The 27,248-nt window shown below is 43.8% G+C and overlaps 1 protein-coding gene, 1 long non-coding RNA gene and 1 other non-coding gene across 4 annotated transcripts in view; 1 reads left to right on the plus strand and 2 right to left on the minus strand.

Moving 5' to 3' along the window:
• GRAMD2B (GRAM domain containing 2B) overlaps nt 1-27,248 on the plus strand; it is a 131,395-nt gene that overhangs the window by 92,858 nt on the left and 11,289 nt on the right. For both annotated transcript variants that reach the window (XM_047083963.1, XM_047083971.1), the window contains exons 2-8: nt 10,279-10,398; nt 13,604-13,715; nt 16,589-16,655; nt 17,589-17,692; nt 22,934-23,029; nt 25,431-25,502; nt 25,602-25,682. In XM_047083963.1, coding sequence (XP_046939919.1) covers nt 10,279-10,398; nt 13,604-13,715; nt 16,589-16,655; nt 17,589-17,692; nt 22,934-23,029; nt 25,431-25,502; nt 25,602-25,682 — 652 coding nt within the window. The remainder of the gene's footprint in view (nt 1-10,278; nt 10,399-13,603; nt 13,716-16,588; nt 16,656-17,588; nt 17,693-22,933; nt 23,030-25,430; nt 25,503-25,601; nt 25,683-27,248) is intronic.
• On the minus strand, nt 21,838-21,942 carry LOC124523124 (U6 spliceosomal RNA). The gene has a single exon (XR_006964921.1). It is a non-coding gene; the product is annotated as a U6 spliceosomal RNA (small nuclear RNA).
• On the minus strand, nt 23,171-25,981 carry LOC124515270 (uncharacterized). The gene is made up of 2 exons (XR_006962777.1): nt 25,529-25,981; nt 23,171-23,561 (listed from the first exon to the last, which is right to left on the minus strand). It is a non-coding gene; the product is annotated as an uncharacterized LOC124515270 (long non-coding RNA).

The raw sequence follows: 27,248 nt of genomic DNA on the forward strand, positions 1-27,248 counted from the left end.
TGGGGCTCCACACTCCATCCTGGGTGCCCTGCACCTAAGTATGTTCAGTCTTTGAGTTGACAACCTTTCTGGAATCTCACCCCCATGGCTAAGTATCTGCCAGCTTGATGGTAGGTCTGATGATGGGAGCGGGGGTCCAGAGGAGGTATTTAAAGAACTCTTATTCAGGGGCTCCTGGGTGGCTCAGTCAGTTGAGCGTCCGACTCTGGATTCTGGCTCAGGTCACGATCTCAGGGTCATGGGATTGAGCCCCACCTTGGGCTCCATGCTAAGCATGGAGCCTGCTTAAGATTCTCTTTCACTATATGGCCCTTTGTAGCAACATGGATGGAACTGGAGAGTGTGATGCTAAGTGAAATAAGCCATACAGAGAAAGACAGATACCATATGGTTTCACTCTTATGTGGATCCTGAGAAACTTAACAGAAACCCATAGGGGAGGGGAAGGAAAAAAAAGATGTTAGAGTGGGAGAGAGCCAAAGCATAAGAGACTCTTAAAAACTGAGAAAAAACTGAGGGTTGATGGGGGGTGGGGGAGAGGGGAAAGTGGGTGATGGGTATTGAGGAGGGCACCTGTTGGGATGAGCACTGGGTGTTGTATGGAAACCAATTTGACAATAAACTTCATATATTGAAAAAAACAAAAAAAAAAGATTCTCTTTCACTCTCTCTCTGCCCTTCTCCCCCATTCATGCTGTCTCAAAATAAAATAAAATAAAATAGCATAAAATAATAAAATCTCCTTGACACCTTTAATTTAATCTCATGTATTCATCCACTTCTTAGTCCTCCTCCTACAGCACCTCACGGGACTCTGATAGACCAGATCACTGTTCTCTTATCTTCTATTAACACCCATGTTCTAAGTACAGCTTCGTTACGTTGCTGCACAAGTTAATATTGTACTTTACTTTCCACTTTATATATTACAGAAATTTGGGGACTTAACGCTTCTGTTCATGGTTTCCCTCCATTATCAGCAGGAGTGTTACTTTTTTTAGTTATTTTAAAAGGCTCAGAAAGGAGAGACAAACATTTGTGCTCAATCTCTCCCTCTTGAACTAGAAAGCCTGTCAGGTTTCATTAAAGGTTTCACTGAAACCAAAGAATACTATGTTTTGGGCATTTTTTTCTATCTGCCAGGAAGCCCATCAGAAAAAAAAAAAAAAAAGTTAATTTGTCAGAGATACTTTATTATTATTTGTCAGAGATATTTATTTTGAAATTTTTAATGTTAATTATTTCTTTTTGACAGAGACACAGAGCACAAGACAGGGAGGGGCAGAGAGAGACAGAGAGGGAGACACAGAATCCAAAGCAGACTCCAGGCTCTGAGCTGTCAGCACAGAGCCCTATGCGAGGCTCGAACTCACAAACCGTGAGATCATGTCCTGAGCCGAAGTCGGATGCTTAACCAACTGAGCCACCCAGATACCCTGTTATTTATTTTGACAGAAAGAGAGAGGGAGAGGGAGAGGGAGAGGGAGAGGGAGAGGGAGAGGGAGAGGGAGAGAGAGAGAGAGAGAGAGAGAGAGAGAATGAATGAATGAATCCCAAGCAGGCTTGTGCTGACAGCACAGAGCCCGATGTGGGGCTCACTCTCACAAACCATGAGATCACCACCAGATCTGAAATCAAGAGTCTGATGCCTAACCGACTGAGCCACCCAGGTGCCCCAACATTTTATTTTAATGTATGCCAACCCCTAATATCAACTGAACTTCTAATTGTTTAACATCATTTATTCAAAAAGTCAATTCTAGAATATTGCAAGCATTGGATATGTAGTTGTGATAAGACTGTGTCTCCTAAATGTTTCAATCAATTGACCATTAGAAAAATTGGCAAAACGTACATGCAGGCAGCTAATTCACAATACAGGAGATTTAAAAATATATGAGAACATACTCAACCTTACTCATAAGAAGAGAACAGTAAATCAAAACGATAATGGGATTTTCTTTACCTCTCACATTTGCAAAGATCAAAAATTTAAAACAAGTCATTAAATTACTATTGTTATCCTGTGTACCAGGCACACAATTTTTTTTTTTTTTTTTTAGTTTCACACTTTACTAGTAAGAATGTATAAACACTGTTTTATATGGTGGGTGTGGCTTACAAAACCTCTACTGAGGGCAATTTGGCAACAACTATAAATGTTTTAAATTGTGTTTGTTTTGACCCAGGTGATCCATTTCCAGGAAATTATCCTATGGATATATTCACACACATAATAAACATACAAGGATATTTGTTGCGGTGTTATTTTTATTTGTCATTATACTGAAATCCACCTAAATGCCCATCAATAAGGAACTGATTAAATTATAATTCATCCTTTACAGTGGAACTCATGCAATCATTAAAAAGAATGAGGAAGCCCTGTATATTCTGATAGGGAAAGAGCACCAATATAAACAGAAAAAAAAAAAAAAAAAGAAAAGGAAACTATATGATAACACGGTATCATTTGTGCTTTAAAAATACACACTCAGATGTGCCCAGCCAATTCCTGGAAAGACACACAGTTGCCAGGAACAGTAGTGGGTGCCTCTTTGGAGAAAAACAGGGCCACCATGAAATAGGGATAGAAAGGAGATTTGGTTTTTGATTTGTAACTTTTTTTTTTTTAAGTTTATTTTTGAGAGAGCACGAGTAGGGGAGGGGCAGAGAGAGAGGAGGAAACAGGATCCAAAGCAGATTCCATGCTGGCACCAGTAAGCCCAGCGTGGCGCTTGAGCTCAAGAACAGTGAGATCGTTGAGGTTTGTGAGTTCAAGCCCCACGTCGGGCTCTGTCCTGACAGCTCAGAGCCTGGAGCCTGCTTCGGATTCTGTGTCTCCCTCTGTCTCTACCCCACCCCTGCTTGTGCTCTCTCTCTGTCTTTCAAAAATTAATAAACATAAAAAAAACCAAAGTAAATAAAAACGAACAGTGAGATCATGACCTGAATTGAAGTCAGAAGCTCAACCAACTAAGCCACCCAGGCGCCCCATTTTGTAACTTTTTTTTTCATTGAAGTCTAGTTGATACACAAAATGTGACAGTTGCAGGTGTACAACATAGTGATTCCACAGGTCTATACCTTATGCTGTGATCACCATGAGTGCAGTTACCGTACAGTATTAAATACCATCCAACTGTATTCCCTGTGCTCTACCCTTCATCCCCGACTTACTCATTCCATAACAGGAAGCCAGAATGTCCCCTTCACCCGTTTTCCCCATCCTCCTACTCCTACCCCTGTGGCAGCTGTCACTTTGTTCTCTGTATGTATGGGTCTCTTTCTGCTTTTAGATTGTATTTATTCATTTGTTTTTTAGACTCCCACTATAAATGAAATCGTAAGATACTTGTCTTTGCCATTCTGACTTCTTTCACTTAGCACAATACCCTCTGGGTCTATCCATGTCATGACAAATGGCAAGGTGTCATTCTTTTTAATGGCTGTGTGATATTCCATTGTGTATCTATACTGGATCTTCTTTATTCATCGATAGATGCTTGGGCTGCTTCCACAGCTTGGCTATTGTAAATAATGCTGCAGTAAACATAGGGGTGCATATATTTTCTCAAATCAGTATTTTTGTTTTCTTTGGGCAAATACCCAGAAGTGGGATTGTTGGGTTGTATGGTATTTCTATTTTTAATTTTTTGAGGAATTTCCATATTGTTTTCCACACTGGCTGCCCCAAGTGACATTCCCACCAACAGTGCACAAGGGTTCCATTTTCTTCACACCCTCACCAGCCCTTGTTAGTTCTTGTCTTTTTTTTAAAAAAATTTTTTTTCAACGTTTATTTATTTCTGGGACAGAGAGAGACAGAGCATGAACGGGGGAGGGGCAGAGAGAGAGGGAGACACAGAATCGGAACCAGGCTCCAGGCTCTGAGCCATCGGCCCAGAGCCCGACGCGGGGCTCGAACTGATGGACCGCGAGATCATGACCTGGCTGAAGTCGGACGCTCAACCGACTGCGCCACCCAGGCGCCCCAGTTCTTGTCTTTTTTAAGTCTGGCCATTCTGACGGGTGTGAGGTGATATCTCACCGTGGTTTTGATTTTCGTTTCCCTGATGACTGGCGAAGATTAGACACATCTTTTCATGTGTCTTTTGGCCTTATGGATAGCTTCTTTGGAAAAATGTCTATTCGGGTCCTCTGCCCATTTTCTTAGTGAGATTATTTATTTTTTGGTGTTGAGTTGTATAAGTTTTTTATATATTTTGAATACTAACCGCTTACCAGATAAATCATTTGCAAATAGCTTCTTGCATTCAGTAGGTTGACTTTTTATTTTGTTGATGGTTCCCTTCACTGTATAAAGACTTTTTATTTTGGTGTAGTCCCAATAGTTTATTTTTGCTTTTGTTTCCTTTGCCCAAGAAGACATATCTAGAAGAATGTTGCTAAGGTTAATGTCAAAGAGATTACTCACTCTGTTTTCTTCTAGGAGTGTAATGGTTTCAGGTCTCACACATAAGTCTTTAATCCATTTTGAGTTTATTTTTGTGTATGGTATAAGAAAGTGGTCCAGTTTCATTATTTTACATGTAGCTGTCCATTGTTCCCAGCACTATTTATTGAAGAGACTGTCTTTTCCCTATTGTGCATTTTTGTTTCCTTTGTCATAGATTAGTTGACCATATAAGTGTGGGTGTATTTCTGGGCTCTCTATTCTGTCCCATTGATCTATGTGTCTGTTTTTGTGCCGGTACCATACCGTTTTGAGTACTATAGCTTTGTATAGTATATCCTGAAATCTGGGATAGTGATGTCTCCAGGTTTGCTCTTCTTTGTCAAGATTGCTTTGGGTATTTGGGGTCTTTTGTGGCTCCAAACAAATTTTAGGATTATTTGTTCTAGTTCTGTGAAAAATGCTGTTGGTATTTTGATAGGGATTGTACTGACTGTGTAGATGGCTTTGGATAGGATAGACGTTTTAACCATATTCTTTCAATCCACGAACATGGGCTGTCTTTTCACTTGTGTCCTCTTCTCTTTCTTTCGTCAATGTTTTACAGTTTTCAGAGCTCCATTTGTAACTTTTGAATTATGCCTTCTGCTTCTAATACTCAGAAATGAATATGTAGATAGATAAATAAGATGTAAAGCTTCTAGACCAAGACAGACTGTATCTGAATTACAAGCGAAACTCTTTTTCCTGACTTACAAGAATCTAGTTTGGGAGATTTGGCATTTACTTTGTAATTGGAGACGCTGAGGGGTCTTAGAGGGGCCCTGGTCTCCATCACCAACTCCTGCACCTTTGCACCCCATTCTGTTCCCTTATGGTTCCTGTGAAGTCTCAGTTTGTACTGTGGCTGCTGCCCACCCACCCCCAGAGCCCTCCTCTGTCCTTATAGCCCATCTTTTGCTTCTCACAAATTGCCACCCTTGCCTGCCAGCCAGTCTTGAAGCCACTAAGCAAGCAGCACACCCAAATCAAGGGTTTGGTGCCCGAGGCCTTGGCTTGCCCAGGTGCACATGAGTGTTCAGTACAGCATTTCAGCACAACACTGTACTGTGACAGACCTGGCCTTCATCACAACAGTCCCATTTCCAGGATTTTATCTCATGGAGACTGTCTGGGGAAACGTATCCTATCCTCAGGTCACTTCCAAACTTTGTTGGTCAAGACTGTGGTTTCAGGATATGATGATCAGGGATTTTTTTGTTTAAGTGACAATGGATATAAACCTACCCTCACCCACACTACCATAAGGGAGTTTATGACATTTTTTATGCCTTCGCTTAGACCGACTTAACTTGAAGGTAGGTTCAAACACAGGAATTCACCACTGGAATTGGAAAGGAACACAGCTACCTGGACTGAACCACAGGGAGGCACCAGTTCTCATTTACCTGGAGACACAGCCCATTCACTCAGATGAGATGCAACTGAATCCTCATTCTGCCCAGTAGCTCCTTGGACAGCTTGTAACTTTTGAATTATGCCTTCTGCTTGGGACTTGCTTGGGATGATGGCTAAATTCAACTCATTCCCAGCATGAGGGACAAAAGGCCTGGGAGATGAATGTGACAGGAGAAAGGAGAGTGGAGTTTACCTTAAACTCAAAGAGACTCTTTCCAGGACGAATGGGACTTGGCTTCGTGTAAGAATTCTGATTCTGAAAAATGGTGAAAGGTTGATCATCTTATCATCAGATTAATGAGGTCTGGGAATTGACACATAATGTACTGTCGATAGGGATTGTCCAACCCGTGTTTTTATTTGTAGATTGCGTAACAGTGCGGGGCAGTGTCTCTTACTGAAAATAGCACTTCCTAGCCGGTGATGAGAACGCATTCTCCTAAACAGTACTATCCGGCTTGGTTAGCATGAGTATGACTCTGTCTCACTGCTCTGGAATCCCTACTGAAAGCTTTCAGGGCCTATAAGTGGCCCTTCAATTGGGTTGGAGATGGGAGAAGAAAGAACTTGCCAAGGCCGAGTACAGATTGATCCTCTGTCCCCAGCACCTGCTGCTGCTTCTAAGCATCCTTAAAACCACCAGCCACTTGTTTGTTCAGCTGCCCAGCCCTGAGCATCCTGCCCTGCCATCGGGAACCCTTCTGATAAGCATTTGTTGAAAGAGGAAGGTTGGAACGTGCCACTGCTGGGGCGTCCACTAGGGCCGCCTCCAATGATCTCTGAGAAGTTCCAGCAAGTACGTCTTGCAAGTACCCAACACCAGCAGCAATTATTTGGCAGAAAACAGCCTTTGCCATCACTGCAGTTAAGGGTGTGGGGCAGAGATCGGCTCATGGGGTGTTGGGGAGAGCAGACCTCACCCTCACCAGTAGGGCAGGAGAGCTCACTGAGGACGACATGGACCGTGTGTGTACCATGATGCGGAATCCATGCCAGTATAAGCTCCCAGACTAGTTCTGCAACAGACTGAAAGGACGTCAAGGATGGAAAAAATACAACCAGGTCCTGGCCAATGGTACAAACACCAAACTACGCGAAGGCCTGGAGCGACTGGTGAAGATTCAGGCCCAAAGAAGGTGACACCCCTTCTGGGGACTTCGTGTCCAAGGCCAGCACTCAAAGACCACAGGCTGCTGTGGCCATACTGTGGGTGGGTCCAAGGAATCTTTAGGCCTTGTCTGTGAATAAATAGTTTATACATGGAAGGAAGGAAGGAAGGAAGGAAGGAAGGAAGGAAGGAAGGAAGGAAGGAAGGAAGGAGAAAGAAAAAGAAAACAGAAAGGAAGGAAGGAACGAGGAAGGAAGGAAAAAGAAGGAAAGAAAGAAAGAAAAGGGAAAGAAAGATTATTCTTTTGGTTTTGGGGATTTTTTAGTTGACCCTCCTAGTCACTGTCCCTGAAAGGCCTTGTCTTGTTTAAAAAAAAAGAAAGAGGGGTGCCTGTGTAGCTCAGTCATTTAAGCGTTCGACTCTTGATTCCGCTCAGGTCGCTCAGGTCCCACGACCCTGGGATCGCGCCTCACATCTGGCTCTGTCCTGAGCATGGAGCCTCCTTAAGATCTCTGCCTCCTTCTGCCCCTCCCTGACTCATGTAGGTGTCTTCTCTTTCTCTCTAAGAAAAAAAAACAAAAACAAAAAAACCTGATTTCTTTATTTTCATGCTTTAAATGAGACCTGTTACTTCCTCTCCCTTGCTGGTGAATTCAGCTTTAGTGATGGTAACTTGAGAGCCACTGAGGGGCCTCAAGGAACCGTTCCAGTCCCCTCCCACACTCTGCTTACTCAGACACTGGCAGTCTCTGCTGTTGGGATTGTCCATAGTTTAGTCTGCTGCCACAGGACGTCAGAGGTAAGGGGTGCTTGCAGGAGTGATCTCGTCTGCATTAGGAATCAACTTGCTTGAGTTTTCTGTAGCATCTTCAAGTCAACAAAACTCTAAAACTGAAATCAGCCCATACAGCAGTGTCACTTTGTGTTTGAGACACTACCGGATGAATCCCATATCAGTCAACATGTATTAAGGACCACTATGAGCAGGGGCACCTCAGTGGCTCAGTTGATTGAGTGTCTGACTTCAGCTCAGGTCACAAACTCGCGGTTTGTGAGTTCGAGCCCCGCATCGGGCTCTGTGCTGACAGCTCAGAGCCTGGAGCCTGCTTCGGATTCTGTGTCTCCCTCTCTCTCTGCCCTTCCCCTGCTTATGCTCTGTCTCTCTCTGTCTCTCAAAAATAAGTAAAATGTTTAAAAAAAAAAATTTTTAAAAAGGACCACTATGAGCCAAATGCTGAGCTGAGTGCTGTGGAAAAAACACACGAGTTCCCCATTTTTAAGGAATTTAGTAATTGGATAAATAAGACATTTGCCCAGAGCTGAGGTCCCCTTAGGGCTACATCCAAACAGAGGGGCACATTTTTATGAGTGCTTCTTAGTGGGAAGGCTCTTTCTACGTACACAGAGGTGCTGGACAGGACGGCAGTGGCTCGGTTCTTGTATAAAATCAGTAAATATGTAAATAAATGCTGAGTGGATTATTGAGGGTCCACACAGATTTATTCTCCCTACTTCAAGAGGGGCTCTCAAGTGGATGGCTGTCTGATGCCTTTGAAGAATCAGAATGTGTGTGTCTTGGGGAGGGGAGTTAGGAGAGATATGCTCTAAAGCCCCTTAAGAGTTCCCAAATTCTCTGAGTCTGTGAATTAAACTGGATGCTAACATTAAATAAAATCCTCTAGTTTAAACCAGAGCGATGTTTTCCTATTAATATTTCAAAGCCTTCCCTTTACCTTTCATCACATAATGCAATTCATTTATGGACTGAATTCTTTTAATGTACTTAAGTGCTTTTGAGTGCTTTGAGAATTGAAGAAGTGGAAAGTTGGGCTCCTGTCCTTGCATATTTATGTACTTAGGAAGAGAGAAATACTAACCACAGTATAAGAATATCCACCATATGTAGGGATTGTCCATTGGATACCTTGTCAAATACCCTTGGTGTTGATGGTGACACTACAGCAGTGTTACTGGTATGGGCTGGCAATCTCAAATGCTGTGAAAAGTGTCTTAAGCAAGCAACCACAAAACTTCAACTAACTGGTGACATTTCCTGCCTGTGCGGTCATCTGCAGGTGAAGACACCAAGTAGGTGGTGAATGGGGATTAAAATTAGCCGAACGATCATAGCGACGCTATCTTAGTATTTTCCCTTTCTGTTCAGCCACCGTGGTGTTCTCACATTCTCAGAAATCTGTCTTGTGAATCCTGTGCTTTGCAGACTGACACCAAAGAAGGTCTGCTCCATGGAAATTAAAACACCGTGTGTGTGCCTTCCCGCCTTCCTTTCTCTCCTCTTGCTCGTATTGGAATTGGTGTCCCCAGTCCCTAACATTGAGGGAACTCAACTCCTGTATCCACCACACTCATTACCTCCATTGGTTTGTGGTTCAGCATGCAAACCATCCTGACTTGCTTTTGCCTCTAGTCCTTCTTTTACCAAGGTCAGCCCTAAAAGCCTAGTGATCGTGATTATATACCAGCACTCACCTAGACTCTGTGGTCAGTATAAAAGGCAATAAGATCCTCACCCCGCCCTGGAGCTCTCACACTAAAGAGCTAATAAGGGGGCTAGATGGTTGGACCAGTGACTGGGGGAGGGGGGTAGATGGCAGGGAGAAGAGTTAGAGAATAGGAGGGTGAGTGTGGACCCAGAGGCCTCCCAACTCAGAACCATTCTGATTCTGTGAACTTGGCCAAGTTGATAAGTGAGAGCCTCAGATTCCAGATCTGTAATCTGGGAGTAATAATTCCTACCCAGCCTGGGTGGCGGTGTAGATTAGACTGGAAATTGCTTAGAGAGGTCCTTGGTTAAAACATCGACAACCCAAACTGGGACCTATATAACTACAACACTGGGTGTTAAGGGAAATGCAGACAAAGGGGTGGGGGCTCCCAGCAGTGGCTCACAGCTGGCTGTGAGCCTGTATGCTGTGCACGTGTGTGCAGGGGCCCTCCCAGCCTCCAGGTGATCTGTCGCCTCAGCATGCTAGCCAGGCAGAGCTGGGCAGCGTGGGGCCCTCCTGCGCACGCCCGGCAGCCACCAAGTCCCCACAAAGTCGGATGTTTACCTGCAGCAGCAGGCAGGACCTGGAGCTCTTGCCCTTGAGGCACCAGCTGAGAGGCTTCAGAATGGAGATCTGGAAAGCGCACAGCTGTCCACGCTGACTTCAGCCTGTTGTGGGGCTTGAACATCATTCCCCTCTCCAGAAAGCAAGGTTTTCTCATCGTTTTTCCTTCCACGTGTCCCCCTTCCCTGGATGTCTAAGGTGAAGCGTTTTTCTCTCTTCTCCAGCTCAGAGGCTGAGAATGGTTTGGAGGAGAAAAAGAAGATCTGCAGGTCGCCAACAGCCCAGTCCCCTACCCCGTCCTGCGAGGCTGAGTCCCCAGACCAGAAGAGAATCATTTCCTTGCGGTGAGTGTCCTCACGTCGACGCTTGGTTCTTTGGGGCCTTTGGGGAGGAGGGGTGGCTGGGAGGAGCTGATGTTTCTAGTTCAATGGCCGTTGTCACAAGTGAGGATCCACTGTAACCAGATAACCCCTTGAGAAAGAAGTGGGGTGGTTTTCCTCAATCTCGGCACGGATGCGTGCCTTCCTTTCTCATCCCTTTCTGGCAGCTTACTTTCTCCTTCCTGCCCCAGCCTACTGCAGAACACCTGCCCCTCTCTTCAAGGACTGATCTTGCTAAGTGATAAAGCCAGGATAGCCCATTGCCTGGCATAGGTTGATACGGCACCTGGAAAGGCTGGCCGGGGTGCTGGTGCAGCCCGCCCAGGTTGGAGTATCTGCTCTGCCTGTGCGTGTGCACACCTGCTGTCTCGCTTTCCTGGCAGCCACGAAAAAGCGGAGGGGGAGCCCTGCCCGGGATCCCCAGACAGGGTGTGCATGTCTGTTTCTTGGGGCCGGTGCTGGTGGGTCCAGCGTCAGTTTGGTCGAGAGCCTAGAAGGGAACAGGCAGTTTTGAGATGAGGCGTGGTCCCTGTCACTCTCAGAGACTCTTTGTTATATGCTTTTTCTCACATGCAAGGAAGAAGTAGGAGCTCAGAGTTGTTTTTGTGCCCTCATCAGAGAATGATCATTTCAGTGGTCAGTTACGGTGCATGTAGCCAGGGGTCTGTACTGAGTGGTGGAGCGATTGCTCAGGTCCCTGTTACTGGAACTGTCAGAACTGTACCTTCTGGGTCTTCGGGCCTCTGCTAAAGGATAATTAAATAACTCCTGCCTCTCCCTTCCTTCCTGGCTACACAGCCCATTCCCTCTCTCCACATCCTTCCTTCACTCAAGACCAAGCCTAAGTCTTCTCTCTCCCCCACATTTTTCTTTCCAGCCCCTTCCACTTCTCTCTTCATCAGTTCTGCATGGCTGTTTGGACACATCTCACTTTCAGCGCTTCTTTCCATAGCTGTTTGCTTTCAGAGCACCTTGCCTCACTCAGCAAATGAGGCTCGGGCAAACGCACAAAGCATGTCGTTTCTTGTATCTTTCACCATTATTGACTGGCTCCAGCAGGCGCTTTAAAAACACTGTGGCTTTTTCTCTGCCTCCCCCAGGCTTTGGGTGAGAATAATACACTCATCATGAGAGCATGTTTGTCAAACGGTGTGGGTGTGTCATCTGTGCAGTTGCAAAGAGCCCCACGCTTGATGTAATGCTCTGCTCTCGCTGTCTGGAAATTCCTAATTCTTGAATAAGAGGCCCTACATTTTCATTCTGCACTCGACTTCTGGTCCTGCGCATAGTGACCTGTGAGATGAGAGAGTAACAGGGTAGACACAAAGATACCAATGCCATATAAATAAGCGCCCCTTCCACCCCTTCCCAGAGACCAGTGCTGTGCACACAAGCCCCTTCTGCTTGCGCCTCTTGAATCTGCCTTGCCTGTCAGAATTTGCTTACAGTCCTTCAAAAGGTCTGATCGTTGCCTTGATGGTTCCATTAACATTTACTAGTGTGAATCAGTCGAGGTAATTAATTCGGATTAGTGGATGGTATACTAATAGGTAAATTGCCATTTGTAAAAATTATTTTTGACTACAAAAGTTTACTCATAATTTCAAAAAAAAAAAAAAGTAATCCCTAGAATTCCAAAGTCATTTGTATCTGCAAATAGGTTCAGTGGCCAGTAGCTAAATCCAAATCTGACACCTGGAATCAATGAGAGGTATTTCACCTGTGGTTAGAGCATCATGGACCCAAACTGTTGTGGCTGGCAGCAGCTTGGAATATCATTTGGCCCATCTTTTCAGGGCTGAGAAACCCAGAGTCTGAAGTCTTAACTGCAGTCATTTCTGTCTCTCAGTCACACCCTTGTATCACCTGAATTACTCAAGATTCTTAACTGTGCTTTGAACCAAATACTCATTTTTAAAAAATTTTTTTTTAACGTTTATTTATTTTTGAGACAGAGAGAGACAGAGCATGAATGGGGGAGGGTCAGAGAGAGAGGGAGACACAGAATCTGAAACAGGCTCCAGGCTCTGAGCCATCAGCTCAGAGCCCGACGTGGGGTTGGAACTCACGGACCGTGAGATCCTGACCTGAGCCGAAGTCAGACGCTCAACCGACTGAGCCACCCAGGCGCCCCGAACCAAATACTCATTTTAACTGAGCCTCTTTCTAAGGAATCATACTGTAGGATCATGGATTTCATGTGCCATTTTTCCCCATAATGAAAAAAAATACATAATTGTATCATAAAAGTTGTTTGTATATACACCTCTGAAAACCATACATGCATTCCACTTGAGAATGATTCTGTTTGTCTGTCAGGTTGAAGATATGTGCAAATTCACACACCTACTCAAATGAAGAGCCAGGACTAGAATCACCTTAGAAACAAATACTGGAGCTCTGACCTCTGTCCCTAGTAGAACAAAGGAAAACTTGACTTTCCAACGTGGTCTTCATTTTTATCCTGATTTCACTTCTACTGTTTTCCCACTCTGGGATGTTTTGTTTCTCTTTTCCTTATACCCAACTCCTGCTTATCCTCTGAGGCCCAGTGTATTAAACCTACATTGTGCTGTCGATCTCCTCTTACCTCCTTTTGAACTTAGGGTCTCTATACCTCCTCCTAATAGCTGTGGTATGTATTATTATTGGGTGCTACGTCTTGTACTGCCTTATAAAAAAAGATGTTGGATGCATTCACAGGCTTCTTAAGGAAAAAGACCGTCTTGTGTCCCTCTAGGCCTTTAATACAATGCCCTACTCATTTAACCCATGTTAAATATTAATAGAATTCTGAAACGAAAATATTCTTTGATCGAATTATAGCTGCAGTTTTGTTTAATAATTTGCCTACAGTACTTTTACTGCTTAAAATCCTTTGAGATGGTATAATTACCTTCACAATTCAGTTTGTACTTCTCCCTTCTAGAAGTCTGCATTTCTGCAGATTGAGGTAGTGGCCCTGTGAAACCATCCCAGTCTCCCACACAGTATGCTGTGTAAATGCTCTTAGAGTATTAGGAGTGATCACTGGTGTCCAGAAAAACAAAACAAAACAAATGTCAGGTTTTCTTGTGAGATGGCATGCTAATCAAGATTTATTACAATAGGATTAATGAGTAGCATTAAACAATTCATCTTACAGACTCCCTGGGTTCTCTTTGCTCAGGTCAAAATCCAGTTTTGATGGTGCCTCTTTAGCAAGTGATAAGAACGACTGTAAAACAGAAAGCAAAAATGAATCTAAGATGGACAGGAAGAAGTCTTCGTCTTCCAGCCAGGTAACTTGGGAATGCAGACTGCACTGATCAGAGGATGGGGGGACCCCTAGAGCCAAGGGAAAGGAAGGACCCAAATGTGTATCTTCCTGCCATTCACGACTCTCATGAATAGTAGAGAATCTGGAACACAGAACAGGATGCAGATCCTTCAGCCGACTATTAATCAGTTTCATATTTCCCCACTGACCTTCCGGTATATCCTGGGTGGCAGTGAGTTGCATACCGTGACCCCTAACTCTGACAAGTGCCCCAAGAGCAGGGACCTATGTGGTCATGTGCTGGTCTAAAAACCAGCCAAGATAATTAGCTTGCCTAACGATTAAGAGAGTTGTGATGTCCTTGCATCAAAATGAGTGTGATACAGCACCTGTGTGAATGGAAGGCAACCCAGCTTCCCATTGAAGAGGAAAACCGTCACGATTCTCCTCCAGAAGCAGTTCAGTTCCGCTCTAAAACCCACACCGATAGGTAACTAAGCCCAGTCCTGTGTCATGGAGTGTGGCATACTTACTGGGACCAGTAGTTTGAGGTTGTTTTTTAACACTCCCCCCCCCCGCTAAATACTCGAATATGTGTTTCCTAAGAAGGAGAACAAAAAACCCATTGGCACACACAAGAAATTTAACTGAATAGTAAATACACAAAAATATTACTCCTATAAAATCCATTTCAGAATTCCACAATCTTCCAGTAGTCAATGCCTGCATCAATGTTTTTTGCCACCCCCCCCCCCCCGCAACGAATCCAGTCAGGAGCCAAATATTGGATTTATCTGTCTCTTTTATTTTTTTTTTTTTTATTTTTTTTTTTTTCTCAACGTTTTTTTTTATTATTTATTTTTGGGACAGAGAGAGACAGAGCATGAACCGGGGAGGGGCAGAGAGAGAGGGAGACACAGAATCGGAAACAGGCTCCAGGCTCTGAGCCATCAGCCCAGAGCCCGACGCGGGGCTCGAACTCACGGAGCGCGAGATCGTGACCTGGCTGAAGTCGGACGCTTAACCGACTGCGCCACCCAGGCGCCCCTATCTGTCTCTTTTAATGTACATCATTTCCACTGCCTTTTTTTCTTCTTTTTTTTTTTTTTTCCATTTATTACATTCACATTTGTGAAGACTTCGTGTTCCAGGTTGTTTTTTGGATTTTTTGGCTCAGGTTATTCTTCTTAAACGCTTTCATTTTTGAGAGAGACAGACAGATCGCGAGTAAGGGAGGGGCAGAAAGAGAGGGAGACACAGAATCCGAAGCAGGCTCCAGGCTCTGAGCTGTCAGCACAGAGCCCAACAGAGGGCTCAAATCCACGAACCAGGAGATAATGACCTTAGCAGAAGTCGAACAAATAACCACCTGAGCCACCCAGGCGCCCCTTGGCCCAGGTTACTTTTAAATCAACTCATGCCACCACTGCTCACTGTAGCCATTAAAAAAGAAAAAAAGAATCTCAGGAAAGCCTCCTTGGAATACGTCGCTTTAATCCGGGTAACTTTCTGGATGCAAAATGTACTTTTAGGAAGCAGCATGAGATAACCTACTTTACATGAGGCGTTTATAAAATAGCTGACTTGCAGGGCCCATCGATCGCCTGTAGGACCTTTGTAAAGCTCTTCCTTATGGCGATCTTGGGCCAATTCTGCGTGGTTTGACATGAAGGGCCTGCTTGTACTGTCTCTCTGTTCTGCTCCTAAGACTTTTTTTTTTATCAAAAGCATCCTGTCAGAGAGCGCCTGAGTGGCTCAGTCAGTTAAGTGTCCGACTTGATTTCGGCTCAGGTCATGATCTCAGAATTTGTGAGTTCAAGCCCCGCGCTGGGCTCTGTACTGACAACATAGAGCCTGCTTGGGATTCTCTCTCTCCCTGTGTCTCTGCCCCTCCCCTGCTCATGCTCTCTCTCTCTCTCTCTCTCTCAAAATAAATAAATACACATTAAAAAAAAAAAAAATCCTGTCAGCCAGAGGTCCTGTGGAAGGAGGACCAGTTCTGCCTCTTAGCTGAGTGGTGCCATTTAAATGACTCAGTTTCCCTGAGGCACACTGTCCAGACGAATGGAATGGGGACACCAGTTCCCCAGGTTATTTTGGGGATGCTATTTGGGAAGGCATGTGACCAAATGTAAATGGCTGGCTGTACATTGTTGTTGTCACAGTTGTGGAAACACATGCCTTGAACATGAAGCGATGTGCCATCTGTCAGACTCTTGGGGCTGCTACCGCCCTGGAGAGTTAAGTTTATTTTTACGAAGTCCTAATTTGGCTGGATGGTCGTGTCGCCCTGACACTGGCTAAGGATATGCCCTCACGACAAAAAGAGTGATAGGGACAATACCAGGTAGTGGGTCTTTTGGATGTATTGTCCATTTAAGCCTTATGGCAGTCCTCTGAGACAGGTAGTATATGTGCCTTCTGGCACAGAGGAGCAAACTGAGGCCCAGCAAAGCTAACTCACTAGGTCACAGTCACACACCAAAGGGGACATGTAGCCAAGACTTGAGCTAGGTTTATCTGAGCTCTTAACCACTGCTGTCCTCCAAGAGTACTTGGATCTTTAGTGTCCTAGGATCTACTACCTTCCCTGGTGAGATCCCTTCGTGTCATTTATTAGGAACGTCCTTGGCCAGCCACCTTGGCACAAGGCTGCAGCATGATTTCACGTGTCTTTCCAACCAGCAAGTCACTATCTTGTTGGAAAATGAAACCTTTGTGCCCTGCCTTCTTTGAGGGGTTGTGTCGAAGACTGTACGATCAGAGACAAGGAGTTCCTAAAGATACTCTGTGAAGGGAGGGGAAATCTGTTATGTAATTTACATTGAAGTTAAAATTGGTGATGTTATGCCAAGAAATGCCAGCGGTGACGCCTGTGTTGTGTTCTCCTTGTAGTATAAGGCAAACATGCACTTCCACAAGCTGTTTCTTGATGTCCCAACTGAAGAACCATTGAGGCAGAGTAAGTTCTGACCTGTTTGACTGTTTTGAAAATACGCTAGTTGGCTGGGGGAGAGAAAGCGGGCTCCGTCTGGGAACAGAATCACCAAGGGGAACGTGGGTTCGAAAGTTATGATGTAACGGTGATGGCAGCTTCATTCAGCTTTCATCAAGCATCCTGAAAGATGAGAGAGCAGAATGGGAAACTGAATCCCTCCACATGACAGGGAACCCTCCAAGATGATTCCGGAATGATCTCCTCACCTTCTGTATTCACTGCTGCAGTGCACTGCATTTGGGCTGTCCTGAGATTTCAGATAACAAGGCTGGAGGAAGAGAGGCCACTAGAAGAAGGCTGAAAGGAAACACAGATTCTCATGTGCAGACACGTGTCCGTCCCTGAGCTGTACTGGGTGTGATTATCACACCAGAACATCTTATCCAGCACGCCAGTTAGGACCTACTCAGCTCCTCTTAGGTCCATTAAGACCAAGGTTCCATTCTAGCTTCCAGGATACAGATGTTGAGGCAGGATGCCTCTCATGATGGCCAAACATGTGGGTCACATGTGCTTCCCACAGTGAGATCATCCACTTCAAAAGGAGTCGTTAGTGACAGTCCCAGGGAAGGAGGGGCAGGACTGCCGACATTAGCACAGGCCGACATACCTTCCTAAGTAGAGGACATTTTGAAACTCCGTTCTTGAACTCTTATTCGCAATGATAGCCTTGTCTTGCCATTTTGATTGTTGTACTCCTGTGGGTAAGGCTTTGGAATAAAACACAAACCCTCTTCCCCATATCTTTATTCCACTAAAGATGACTGACAACGAAGTGACAGATCTTTTGAGTACGAGTGTATTGCCTCTGCCAATCCTGAGTCCCCAACATACATACGCAATTTTTATTTTACATGGAAACTCTAAATGCTCTTATACCTGTATATATTTTCCCAGGTTTTACGTGTGCTCTACAGAAAGAGATATTATACCAGGGGAAGCTCTTCGTATCAGAAAACTGGATTTGTTTTCATTCCAAGGTGTTCGGAAAAGACACTAAGGTTAGTATAATTTTTTTAAAAGAAAGCTATGCACTTTATTATATATTGTGAATATCAGTCATTTTCAATGTAAGTGTTTATAAATATTTGTATTGTTATCATACCCTTATATGTTTATTTCCTTTATCATTGTTCCTAATATTATAGGTTCTAAATGCCTCTAAATGACACTAAGTTCCCTTTTCCCCTAAAGACCACTGATGTATTTCTCTATACACATATATCTCTCCCACAACCCTGTGCTAACACCTTTTTACCCAGATGTCACCAGAGACCTCTTACAGCTATTTATTTGGAGAGTGTGCCATAATTTGTTTCAAAGACATATATTACACCCAAGACCTTTTTTTAAATAAATAATGATTTTTGCACCGTGTACATATCAGTTACCAGTCAGAGACACGTAGAAAAACAAGCCTATCAATAAGCTAGTGATTAGAGCTCACTTTGTAGCATCACCAGCACCACATGAGCAGGAACTGAAACATTTACGGCCTGGTCTGGGAGAGTCAAACACCCACCATCCCCAGTGGACCACAACTGACAACTTGTCCTTCTCATAAAACAGATGTGGGGGAGGACAGGCCCAAGACATGTGAGCTGTTAAGGAGGATAGCTTGAAGGAACTGGCAGTTTTCCCAATGTGCTTCTAAGCAAAGACCTTGGGACTGTGTCATAAGAAGGAAAAAGATAATTCCATCCCACTGACATTCTGTCCCTTTGACCGGCGATGTCACACCATTCAGGCCACCACAGCGAGGAGTCAGAGAAACACCTTCTTAGGGTCGTGTGACCTAATGAGTTTTGAATCATTCTGATTCATGATTATAAATAAGCAGCTTTTATATCCATGAAGTCGCTGACTGAACACCTTTTGTTTTGAGTGGTAGATAGGTTTTATTTAAATAGTCTCCCTAAAGCCCCTGTCAGGCTTTTAGACAATGACCACATCACAACTACAATGGAAATTCTCCATTTTGCTGGTGTTGGGTCAACAGACTAGCACACCACTCTTCAGGTCAGACGTGTTATTTTAATGTTGTTCCCAAATCATAAAGAGTCGTGTTTAGATACACATACTTTGGTAAACACTATTACCCGAATCAGTATCACACAAAGCACGATTAAGCAGTGCTCCACTCTATTTCTAGATTTCTCATTTATAAGTACTTGTTCATGGAGTAGGGAAGGGATTGGGTAGCAGTGATCTCCTGTTCAGCATGATAGGCTAATTCTCAGGAATTCAGACAGAGCCAACCTCTCTGATGAAAGCAGCGCGTCTAGAGACATTAGTGAACAAAGACTTAGTCTTTGTTAAAGGATGGAAGGGATGGGGGAATTCTTGTTTGTTTTTAAGTTTACTTATTTATTTTGAGAGGGAGAGAGTGCGCATGAGCAGGGGAGCAGGGGAGGGGCAGAGAGAGAATCCCAATCAGGCTCCGCACTGTCATCACAGAGCCCAATGCAGCGCTCGAACTCACAAACCATGAATGAGTTCAAGTCCTGCTACACGTCTCCCTTGGCGTGTGATTGTGACCTAGTGAGTTAGCCTCGCTAGGCCTTAGCTTCCTCCTCTGAGCCAGAAGGCACATATACTACTTGCCTCAGAGGACCACCATAAGGCTTAAATGGACAATACATTCAATACTAGGGCCATTTCTGGGTAGTTTGGCATGAAAGGCCTGCTTGTACTGTCTCTCTGTTCTGCTCCTAAGACTTTTTTTTTTTTTTTTTTTTTTTTTTTATATCAAAAGCATCCTGTCAGGGGCACCTAGGTGGCTCAGTCAGTTAAGTGTCCGACTCTTGATTTTGGCTTAGGTCATGATCTCACAGTTCGTGAGTTCAAGCCCCGCACTGGGCTCTGTGCTGACAACATAGAGCCTGCTTGGGATTCTCTCTCTCCCTCTGTCTCTGCCCCTCCCCTGCTCACACTCTCTCTCTCTCTCTCTCTCTCTCAAAATAAATAAATACACATTAAAAAAAAAAATCGTGTCAGGCAGACGTCCTGTGAGAGGAGGACCAGTTCTGCCTCTTAGCTGAGTGGTGCCATTTAAATGACTCAGTTTCCCTGAGGCACACTGTCCAGACGAATGGAATGGGGACACCAGTTCCCCGGGTTATTTGGGGGATGCTATTTGGGAAGGCACGTGACCAAATGTAAATGGCTGGCTGTACATTGTTGTTGTCACAGTTGTGGAAACACATGCCTTGAACATGAAGCGATGTGCCATCTGTCAGACTCTTGGGGCTGCTACCGCCCTGGAGAGTTAAGTTTATTTTTACGAAGTCCTAATTTGGCTGGATGTCGTGTCGCCCTGACACTGGCTAAGGATATGCCCTCACGACAAAAAGAGTGATAGGGACAATACCAGGTAGTGGGTCTTTTGGATGTGCTACAGCTACTCTAAGAGACAAGAGACTGGAAATTACCAGGAGGTGGGAAATACGAACCATGAGAGTGATTTGTACGTTTCTTCCCCTCTGAGGATGGTGTCAGGGAGATTGGGTCATCAGATTTGGGGCAGACTTTCCTTACTGGCTCCAACACCTTCCAATATGAACTAAAGTCAACCAAACAGTGCACTCTAGGAAGAGACATTTTCTAGGCATCCTTCCCTGGAAAAATATTAATAAATGTAATCAGGACCTTTTGATCATTCTGGCAGTATTTTCAGATGCTGGTAACATTAAATGCACGTATAAGATTCCATCCAGGCCCAAACGGAAAAGTGATTGATGCTTTATTTCTCAAATGTGATCTGGCTGTCATTTTATACTTAAGAAGCTGTTGGTTGAAAACTCCTTCTTAAAGGTGTTCCATGCCTTAGGTTATGCAGATACCCAAATTTATAGCCCCTAGTTTCTGTGTGTTTGTGTCACTACTCAGAAACAAAATTAGATTCACTTTTATATCCTCATCCATCTTGGTATCTCAACTTAAAACTTAGGAGTCATCTCATTCTTCAAAATTTTAGAGGGTAGAGTTCTTTAGCAAAATACTTGTTAGCAAATGTCTCATTAAGATTAGCCCCTCGGGGCGCCCGGGTGGCTCAGTCAGTTAAGCATCCAACTCTTGATTTGGGCTCAGGTCATGATCTCACAATTTGTGAGCTTGAGCCCCGCATTGGGCTCTGCGCTGTGTGGAGCCTGCTTGGGATTCTCTCTGCCTCTTTCTCTCTCTCTGTTTCTCTCTCTCAAAATAAATAAATAAACTTAAAAAAGATTAGCCTCTCCTTCTTCCATAGTCTTCCTATCTGGAACTTTGAGGAATAGAACATTTCCATCTCATAAGCCTAAATATGGGAATGTAAGTATTCAGAATTAAAAGCTCTTTTTTCTTCCTTCAAGTTGGCAGTACTAACCTAAGGCCCTCCTCTCCCCCCACTGACTTTGTTCTCTTTTAGAATATGCAAAGCATTTTTACAAAATGTACATGTGAGTGTGTGTACCCGTGGAGGGAGTCAGGTCATTTTGCCATGGATGTGTGTTACTCTGTTTCCCAGGATCAAAGGGATATATATTATCCATTTCTCTGTGAATCCAAAGTGGGTTGGAGGGATATAACATAAAAGTATCAGGAACATCTGGTCTTTATAGTATCTGGTCCATGCATGTAGTACATTGTATGAAAAACAACGCACATCTTGGATCAGATTGGTTCATCTTTGTAACCTGTTATATTTATGGCCTTGGGCAAGTCACATACCTCTTGAAACACATTTCCTTATGTCTTAGAATATCTCCTTCTTGGGGTCCCTGGGTAGCTCAGTCGGTTAAGCATCTGACTCTTGATTTCAGCTCAAGTCATGATCTCACAGTTGGTGAGTTCGAGCCCCACATCGGACTCGCTGCTTCTGATGCTCTGTCCCCCTCTCTGTCCCTCCCCTGCTTGCTCTCTCGCTGTCTCTCAAAAATAAAAATAAACCTAAAAATTTTTTTTTAAAAAGATTAACTCCTTCCCAGGACTGTCATAATTTGATGACATTCTCATTTGGTGACTAGGAGGCAATAAATGGTAGCCACTTCATTTGTCATTGTTTTAATTCTCGATTGTTTGAACCAGAAAAGAAGTTAGAGTTCTTTTATTTTACCCAATCTTTTTTTAGGAGACAAATGAGGAAATGACTGACTTTTTTTTTTTTTTTTTTAATATGGACCACTTCATGAATTTTCACATCATCCATGTGCAGGGGCCATGCTAATCTTCTCTGTATTGTTCTAATTTTAGTCTATGCACAGGTTTCCTAAGCGAGTACAATGAGTGACTTTCTTAATGAGTGCTAGGCATTTTCCATATATTATCTCATTTAATCAACAGAAAATCCTGGGGAAAGGTAAGATTATCTCCATTTTACACGTCAGGAGACTGAGGCTTAGAAAGGGTAGCTTTTAAGGTTGAGTAGGTCACATAGATAGCGTGGACCTTAAAAGTAAAACAGCCAGTTGTTTTATCAGCAAAATGGGTTTATTCAGGAATAGCACTTTGAGACATGCTGGCTATGGCAAATCATAGGCAAGCCTGGAGATCAAAGGAGGGAAAGTTAAATTACAGAGAAAAGGAGGAAATTGGGAAGGGTTGCTCTGAACACAAGCCCGTTGGAGGGAAGTGAGAATTCAGGGCTTCTCACGGGATCAGATGTATTTTCTTATTGGCTGAGCTTGTTGTTGGGCAAGGAGAAATTCTTCCAGCTGGTGTGAGTAGTAAAGGGGGGGCTTCTTCCTGTTGGAGTCTGCAACTGAGGCCCAGAGGTGGGGCACAAGAGCTCCCCTTTCTGGCCTCCAGGTTCGTTTAAAACAAGGTTTTCTTTTTTCAGAACTGAGCTGAGAATTCACGTGCCAGGCTTTGTGTCTCCCAGTGCTATTCAGTGTTTCCCTACCCGCATGTGCCTCAGGATGTAGGAGAGCGGTGTGTGCGGAGATTAACCCCAAGTGGATGTCCACATAACTGCTTTAGAGCCTTGGGCCTGTCTTTAAAATGGCTGTGCTTCTTTGCATTCATTCCCTTGTTTCAAGATGAAGGTTTCCCACCAAGCCCTGAAGTAGAATTGATGATGTACATTTGCCCTCTGGCTGTGTAAACAGAACTTTGAGGAGACTGGTTTTTCTTCTTGGAGGCTGGAGAGCTTAGTGCTCGTTTTCATTTCTTAGTTAAACTTTAAAAATTTTTTCCCTTGAATATGACGATTTGAAGTCCTGTCCTATGAAGCCTGAACCCGTATTAACTCACTGACTCTGTTTCAGATCTCTATTCCGGCTTTCTCCGTCACCCTAATAAAGAAAACCAAAACTGCCCTTCTGGTGCCAAATGCCCTGATTATAGCGACAGTCACAGACCGGGTGAGTACGCCTCAGAGCAAGGTGCCTTTCCTTTGTCCTATTTCTGTAGTGTTGTTTCCCCTCAGAAGGAACTTTATTCTCACACACTTGTTGACAATTTTGAATTTTCTGCTGACTTCATTAGACTTGCTTGATCAAGGTAAAAAAAAAAAAAAAAAAATTCTTTCCCAGCTTCCCTTTCCCTTTCCCTAACATCTCTTAGAACAGGCTAAACTGATATATTCACTTTCTTTAATATTTAATATTTGAAACAGCCACCACCACCCCACTGTTGATGGGGTGAGGCAGGGTGATATTGAAGAGCCCCCCCACACTCTCCCTTGGTATTTCTCCAGAACCATCCCAAATACATAAACTGGGTTCTTGCTGTACACATGTGGCTTCAGGACCAGTTCCTAGGCCCACTTTGCTTCCAGGTTGCTTTAAGTCTTGTGTTCTTCTGTATAGAAATTCTAGAGCTGCTCGGTACTGCTGGGCTGCCCCAAACGTGTGCAACCAGAAATACCTACATGTAGAGTGGTGTTGATTTCACCTTGGCCAAATAGAGGGAGTAGAATTCTATGGTTACTCATTTGTCACTGGAAATGACTGTTTTAATGTTTATTTTTCAGAGACACAGAGTATGAGCAGGGGAGGGACAGAGAGAGAGGGAGACACACAATCCGAAGCAGGCTCCAGGCTCCTAACTGTCAGCACAAAGCCTGACGCGGGGCTCGAACCCACGAACCATGAGATCATGACCTGAGCCCAAGTCGGACGCTTAACTGACTGAGCCACCCAGGCGCCCCTTGAAATTAATTGTTTTAATATTTTACTGAATATTTCTATGAAAACATAAAAGCTACATTCCATTTCCAACCATACTGGATAAATTGAAAAGGGAAGCAGAGTGAAGGAAAGATATGAGAGGCTATTCTGACGTGGCAGGAAATACGTTAATATTTTGAAAAAAAAAAAATGTTAACATTAATGGCTAATAAGCATGTACTTCTCGCCACGCATATGTTAAACACTTTCCTTCTGTTTTCCCATTTGTCCCACACTGCTACCTGTTAGGGGTAGGTGTCACGAAAACTGAAGTCAAGTGGCATCTGGGTGGCTCAGTCAGTTGGGCATCCAACTCTTGATTTCAGCTCAGGTCATGATCCCAGGGTCACGGGATGGAGACCTGCCTCAGGTTCTGCGCTGACAACATGAACTCTGCTTGGAATTCTCTCTTTCCCTATCCCTCTGCCCCTTCCCTGCCAAAATAAAAATTTTTAAAAAAATTTGTGTAATTAAAAAAAGAAAACTGAAGCCAAGAGTGGTGGGGCTGTTAGCCCAATGTCACCTACTTCCTGAGTGTCAGAGCCAGACTCTGCAAGTAGGTCTAATGCAGAACCCATAGTGTTAACTACTTTGGAATACATGCTTGCTTGGAAGCATATCGAGGGGCGCCTGGGTGGCTCAGTCGGTTAAGCGTCCGACTTTGGCTTAGGTCATGATTTCGCAGTTTGTGAGTTCAAGCCCCACATCGGACTCTGTGCTGACAGCCCTGAGCCCGGAGCCTGCTTTGGATTCTTTGTCTCCCCCTATCCCTGCCCCTCCCTGCTCATGATCTGTGTCTCTCTGTCTCTCAATAATAAGAAAACATTAAAAAAAGAAATTAAAAAAAAAAAGCATATCGAGTGCTCTCTTTGATGAGTGAAAGGGATAATCACAGACTTCTGAAAAGGGGATGTGAAAAGATTTTGTGGCTCTAATAGGTGGAGAAAGAGGGAGTTTTAGTATTTTCTTCAATGTACCACTTAGTAAAATTACTTTTCCTTATGTCATTTGTCTCCAAATTACTTGTCTAATCTGATTTCACTTCTTTCCCATCGCTTGTGTGTAAGCATCCACTAGAAAAATCTCCATATTTGTACAAGGAAGAATCTGGAAGTGGCTTGAAAAAGAACGAGCCTGTGAGAGCCTCTGGGAAATTTTTAGTGGAAATCTAGGTCAGAACAGAGAAAGCAGACCCTTGGGAATTGTTAAATACCTTAAAAGAAAAGGGGTAGGCAGAGGGGAACAAGTTTTAAAGAGGATCTGGCAAATATCACTAGCCTTTTTTTTTTTTTTTTTTTTTTTTCTTAGTGTCCAGGTCTTGCCTGCCTGTTGGGGACATCAGTGTCAGGGTATGGAGCCTTCATACCATTTAGCATTTCTTTATTACTTAAAGGGGGCTTGAAGGTTTTGTTGCTGTTGTGGGGGAGTAGATTTTGTTCATTCCAGGAACAGAATAAAAACTGATAGAGGTGAATGAGATTGTAGACCAGGGGGAAAGAGGAGAAAACATGTATACAGATAAAGTTCTGCACTCTGAACTCTGACTTCTGGTCAGACAGTATCTGTTCCGTAATCACTCTGTTTTGTTTTGCAGTACATATTTGTCTCCTTACTCTCCAGAGATTCCACTTACAAACTACTAAAATCTGTGTGTGGACACTTAGAAGTGAGTACAACATCCCCGAGCCTTACCTGCTGTCTCTCTTCTGGATTTCCCGTGGTTTCGTAGTTGATCTGGTTTTCCTTTTTGTTTCACTAATTTCAGAATACAAGTGTTGGGAACAGTCCCAACCCGTCTTCTCTTGAGAACAGTTTCCGGGCAGACCGCCCTTCATCTCTGCCTCTGGTGAGTTGCCTACATAACTAGCTCAGTGCGAAAGAAAGGGGATGATGCGTCCCACAGTTACACTTCTCCTGACACCATGACCAGGGGACCTTAATATCTGAGGTAAAATTGAAGACACAGGGTGTTTCTGTCCTCAAGAACGGGGGGGCGGGGGGGGCCACAGAAGGCCATCAACTTTTTCCAAGTACTCGAAGAGCTGTCCTACCAAAGAAAAGCAGTATAGGGGCCCCTGCGGGTGGCTCAGTCGGTTAAGCATCCAACTTGGGCTCAGGTCATGATCTCATGGTGTGTGAGTTCGAGCCCCACGGGGGGCTCTGTGCTGACAGCTCAGAGCCTGGAGCCTCCTTCGGATTGTGTGTCTCCCTTCTCTCTCTCTCTCTCTGTCCCTCCCACACTTGTGCTCTCTCTCTCTCTCTCTGTGTCAAAAATAAAGTATAAAAAAATTTTTTTTAAAGAAACAGGATAATGGCTGTCTGGGCGAGTGGGTGGTCCATGGAGGTGATCCTAAAATCTTGCTCTGTTTGCTTGTCAGTGTTGTTTTAGAGGGATTCACCAATGGTTGGGGGAGGGGCATGGTCCATCCCCACAAATCACTGATTGTCTTCTCTGTTCAAAGCACTGTGCTAGTGTAAGGCTATAAGGACACCAAGAAAGCCCAAAACTAGTTCTTGCCTTCCAAGACTTTCTAGCTTAGTAGAAAAGATGAGGAACATCCAGAAATAATTATAAAAGAAGCACTCTATAGTGACCAAGTGAAAGAGATTTTTTGATTCCTTCAGATTCCGTTGACAGTACAGTAAATCTCCAGTGGAAAGTAGCTCTCCCTCATTTGTACACGTTTTCTACCTATGGTGGCATCATGTTGGCTCAAGCGAGTTCTAGCCGTATTTATTCAAGTCATTATTCCCAAACGAATCACTGTTACATGTTGAAATACCTTTGGTGTACTGGTATGAGCCCATGGTTTTAACATCTACAAATCTTTTTTTTAAGAGCTGTGAAAAAGTACAGGGATTGCAAACCTGTCCACATAAAAAGTTGTATAACAATGTTCACAGCTGCTTTGTTCATAATAGCCAAAAAATAGAAACAATCCTGATGTCCATCATCTTCTGAATGCATAAGTCAAATGTCATATGTCCATACAACAGAATATTATTTGACCCTGAGAAGGAAGGAGAACTGATAGATACAACATGGAGGAACTTCGAAAACATGATGCTAAGTCAAAGAAGCCAGACACAAAAGGCCACATACTAGATGATTCCATTTACATGACAAATTGATAGGGAGGGAAAGTGGATTAGTGGTTGCCAAGGGATGGGGGAAGACAGAGAAATTAGGGTGACTGCTAATACATAAAGCGTTTCACTTTGGGGGTGACGGAAATGTTCTGAAATAAGACAGAGGTGATGGCGGCATGACATTGTGATTGTGCTAAACACCACTGAATTGTATGCTTTCAATGATGACTTTTGTATTACGTGAATTTTTATCTCAGTTTAAAAAAAAAAAACACACCTTGAAAGAAAGTAGGGGAGAGCAAGACAAAAGAAAATGAAACAC

The sequence above is a fragment of the Lynx rufus genome, unplaced genomic scaffold (genome assembly GCF_022079265.1).
Source record: "Lynx rufus isolate CCGP_SWC_20201006 ecotype Redwood Valley unplaced genomic scaffold, mLynRuf1.p SCAF_1, whole genome shotgun sequence".
In the NCBI taxonomy this organism is placed as follows: domain Eukaryota; kingdom Metazoa; phylum Chordata; class Mammalia; order Carnivora; family Felidae; genus Lynx; species Lynx rufus.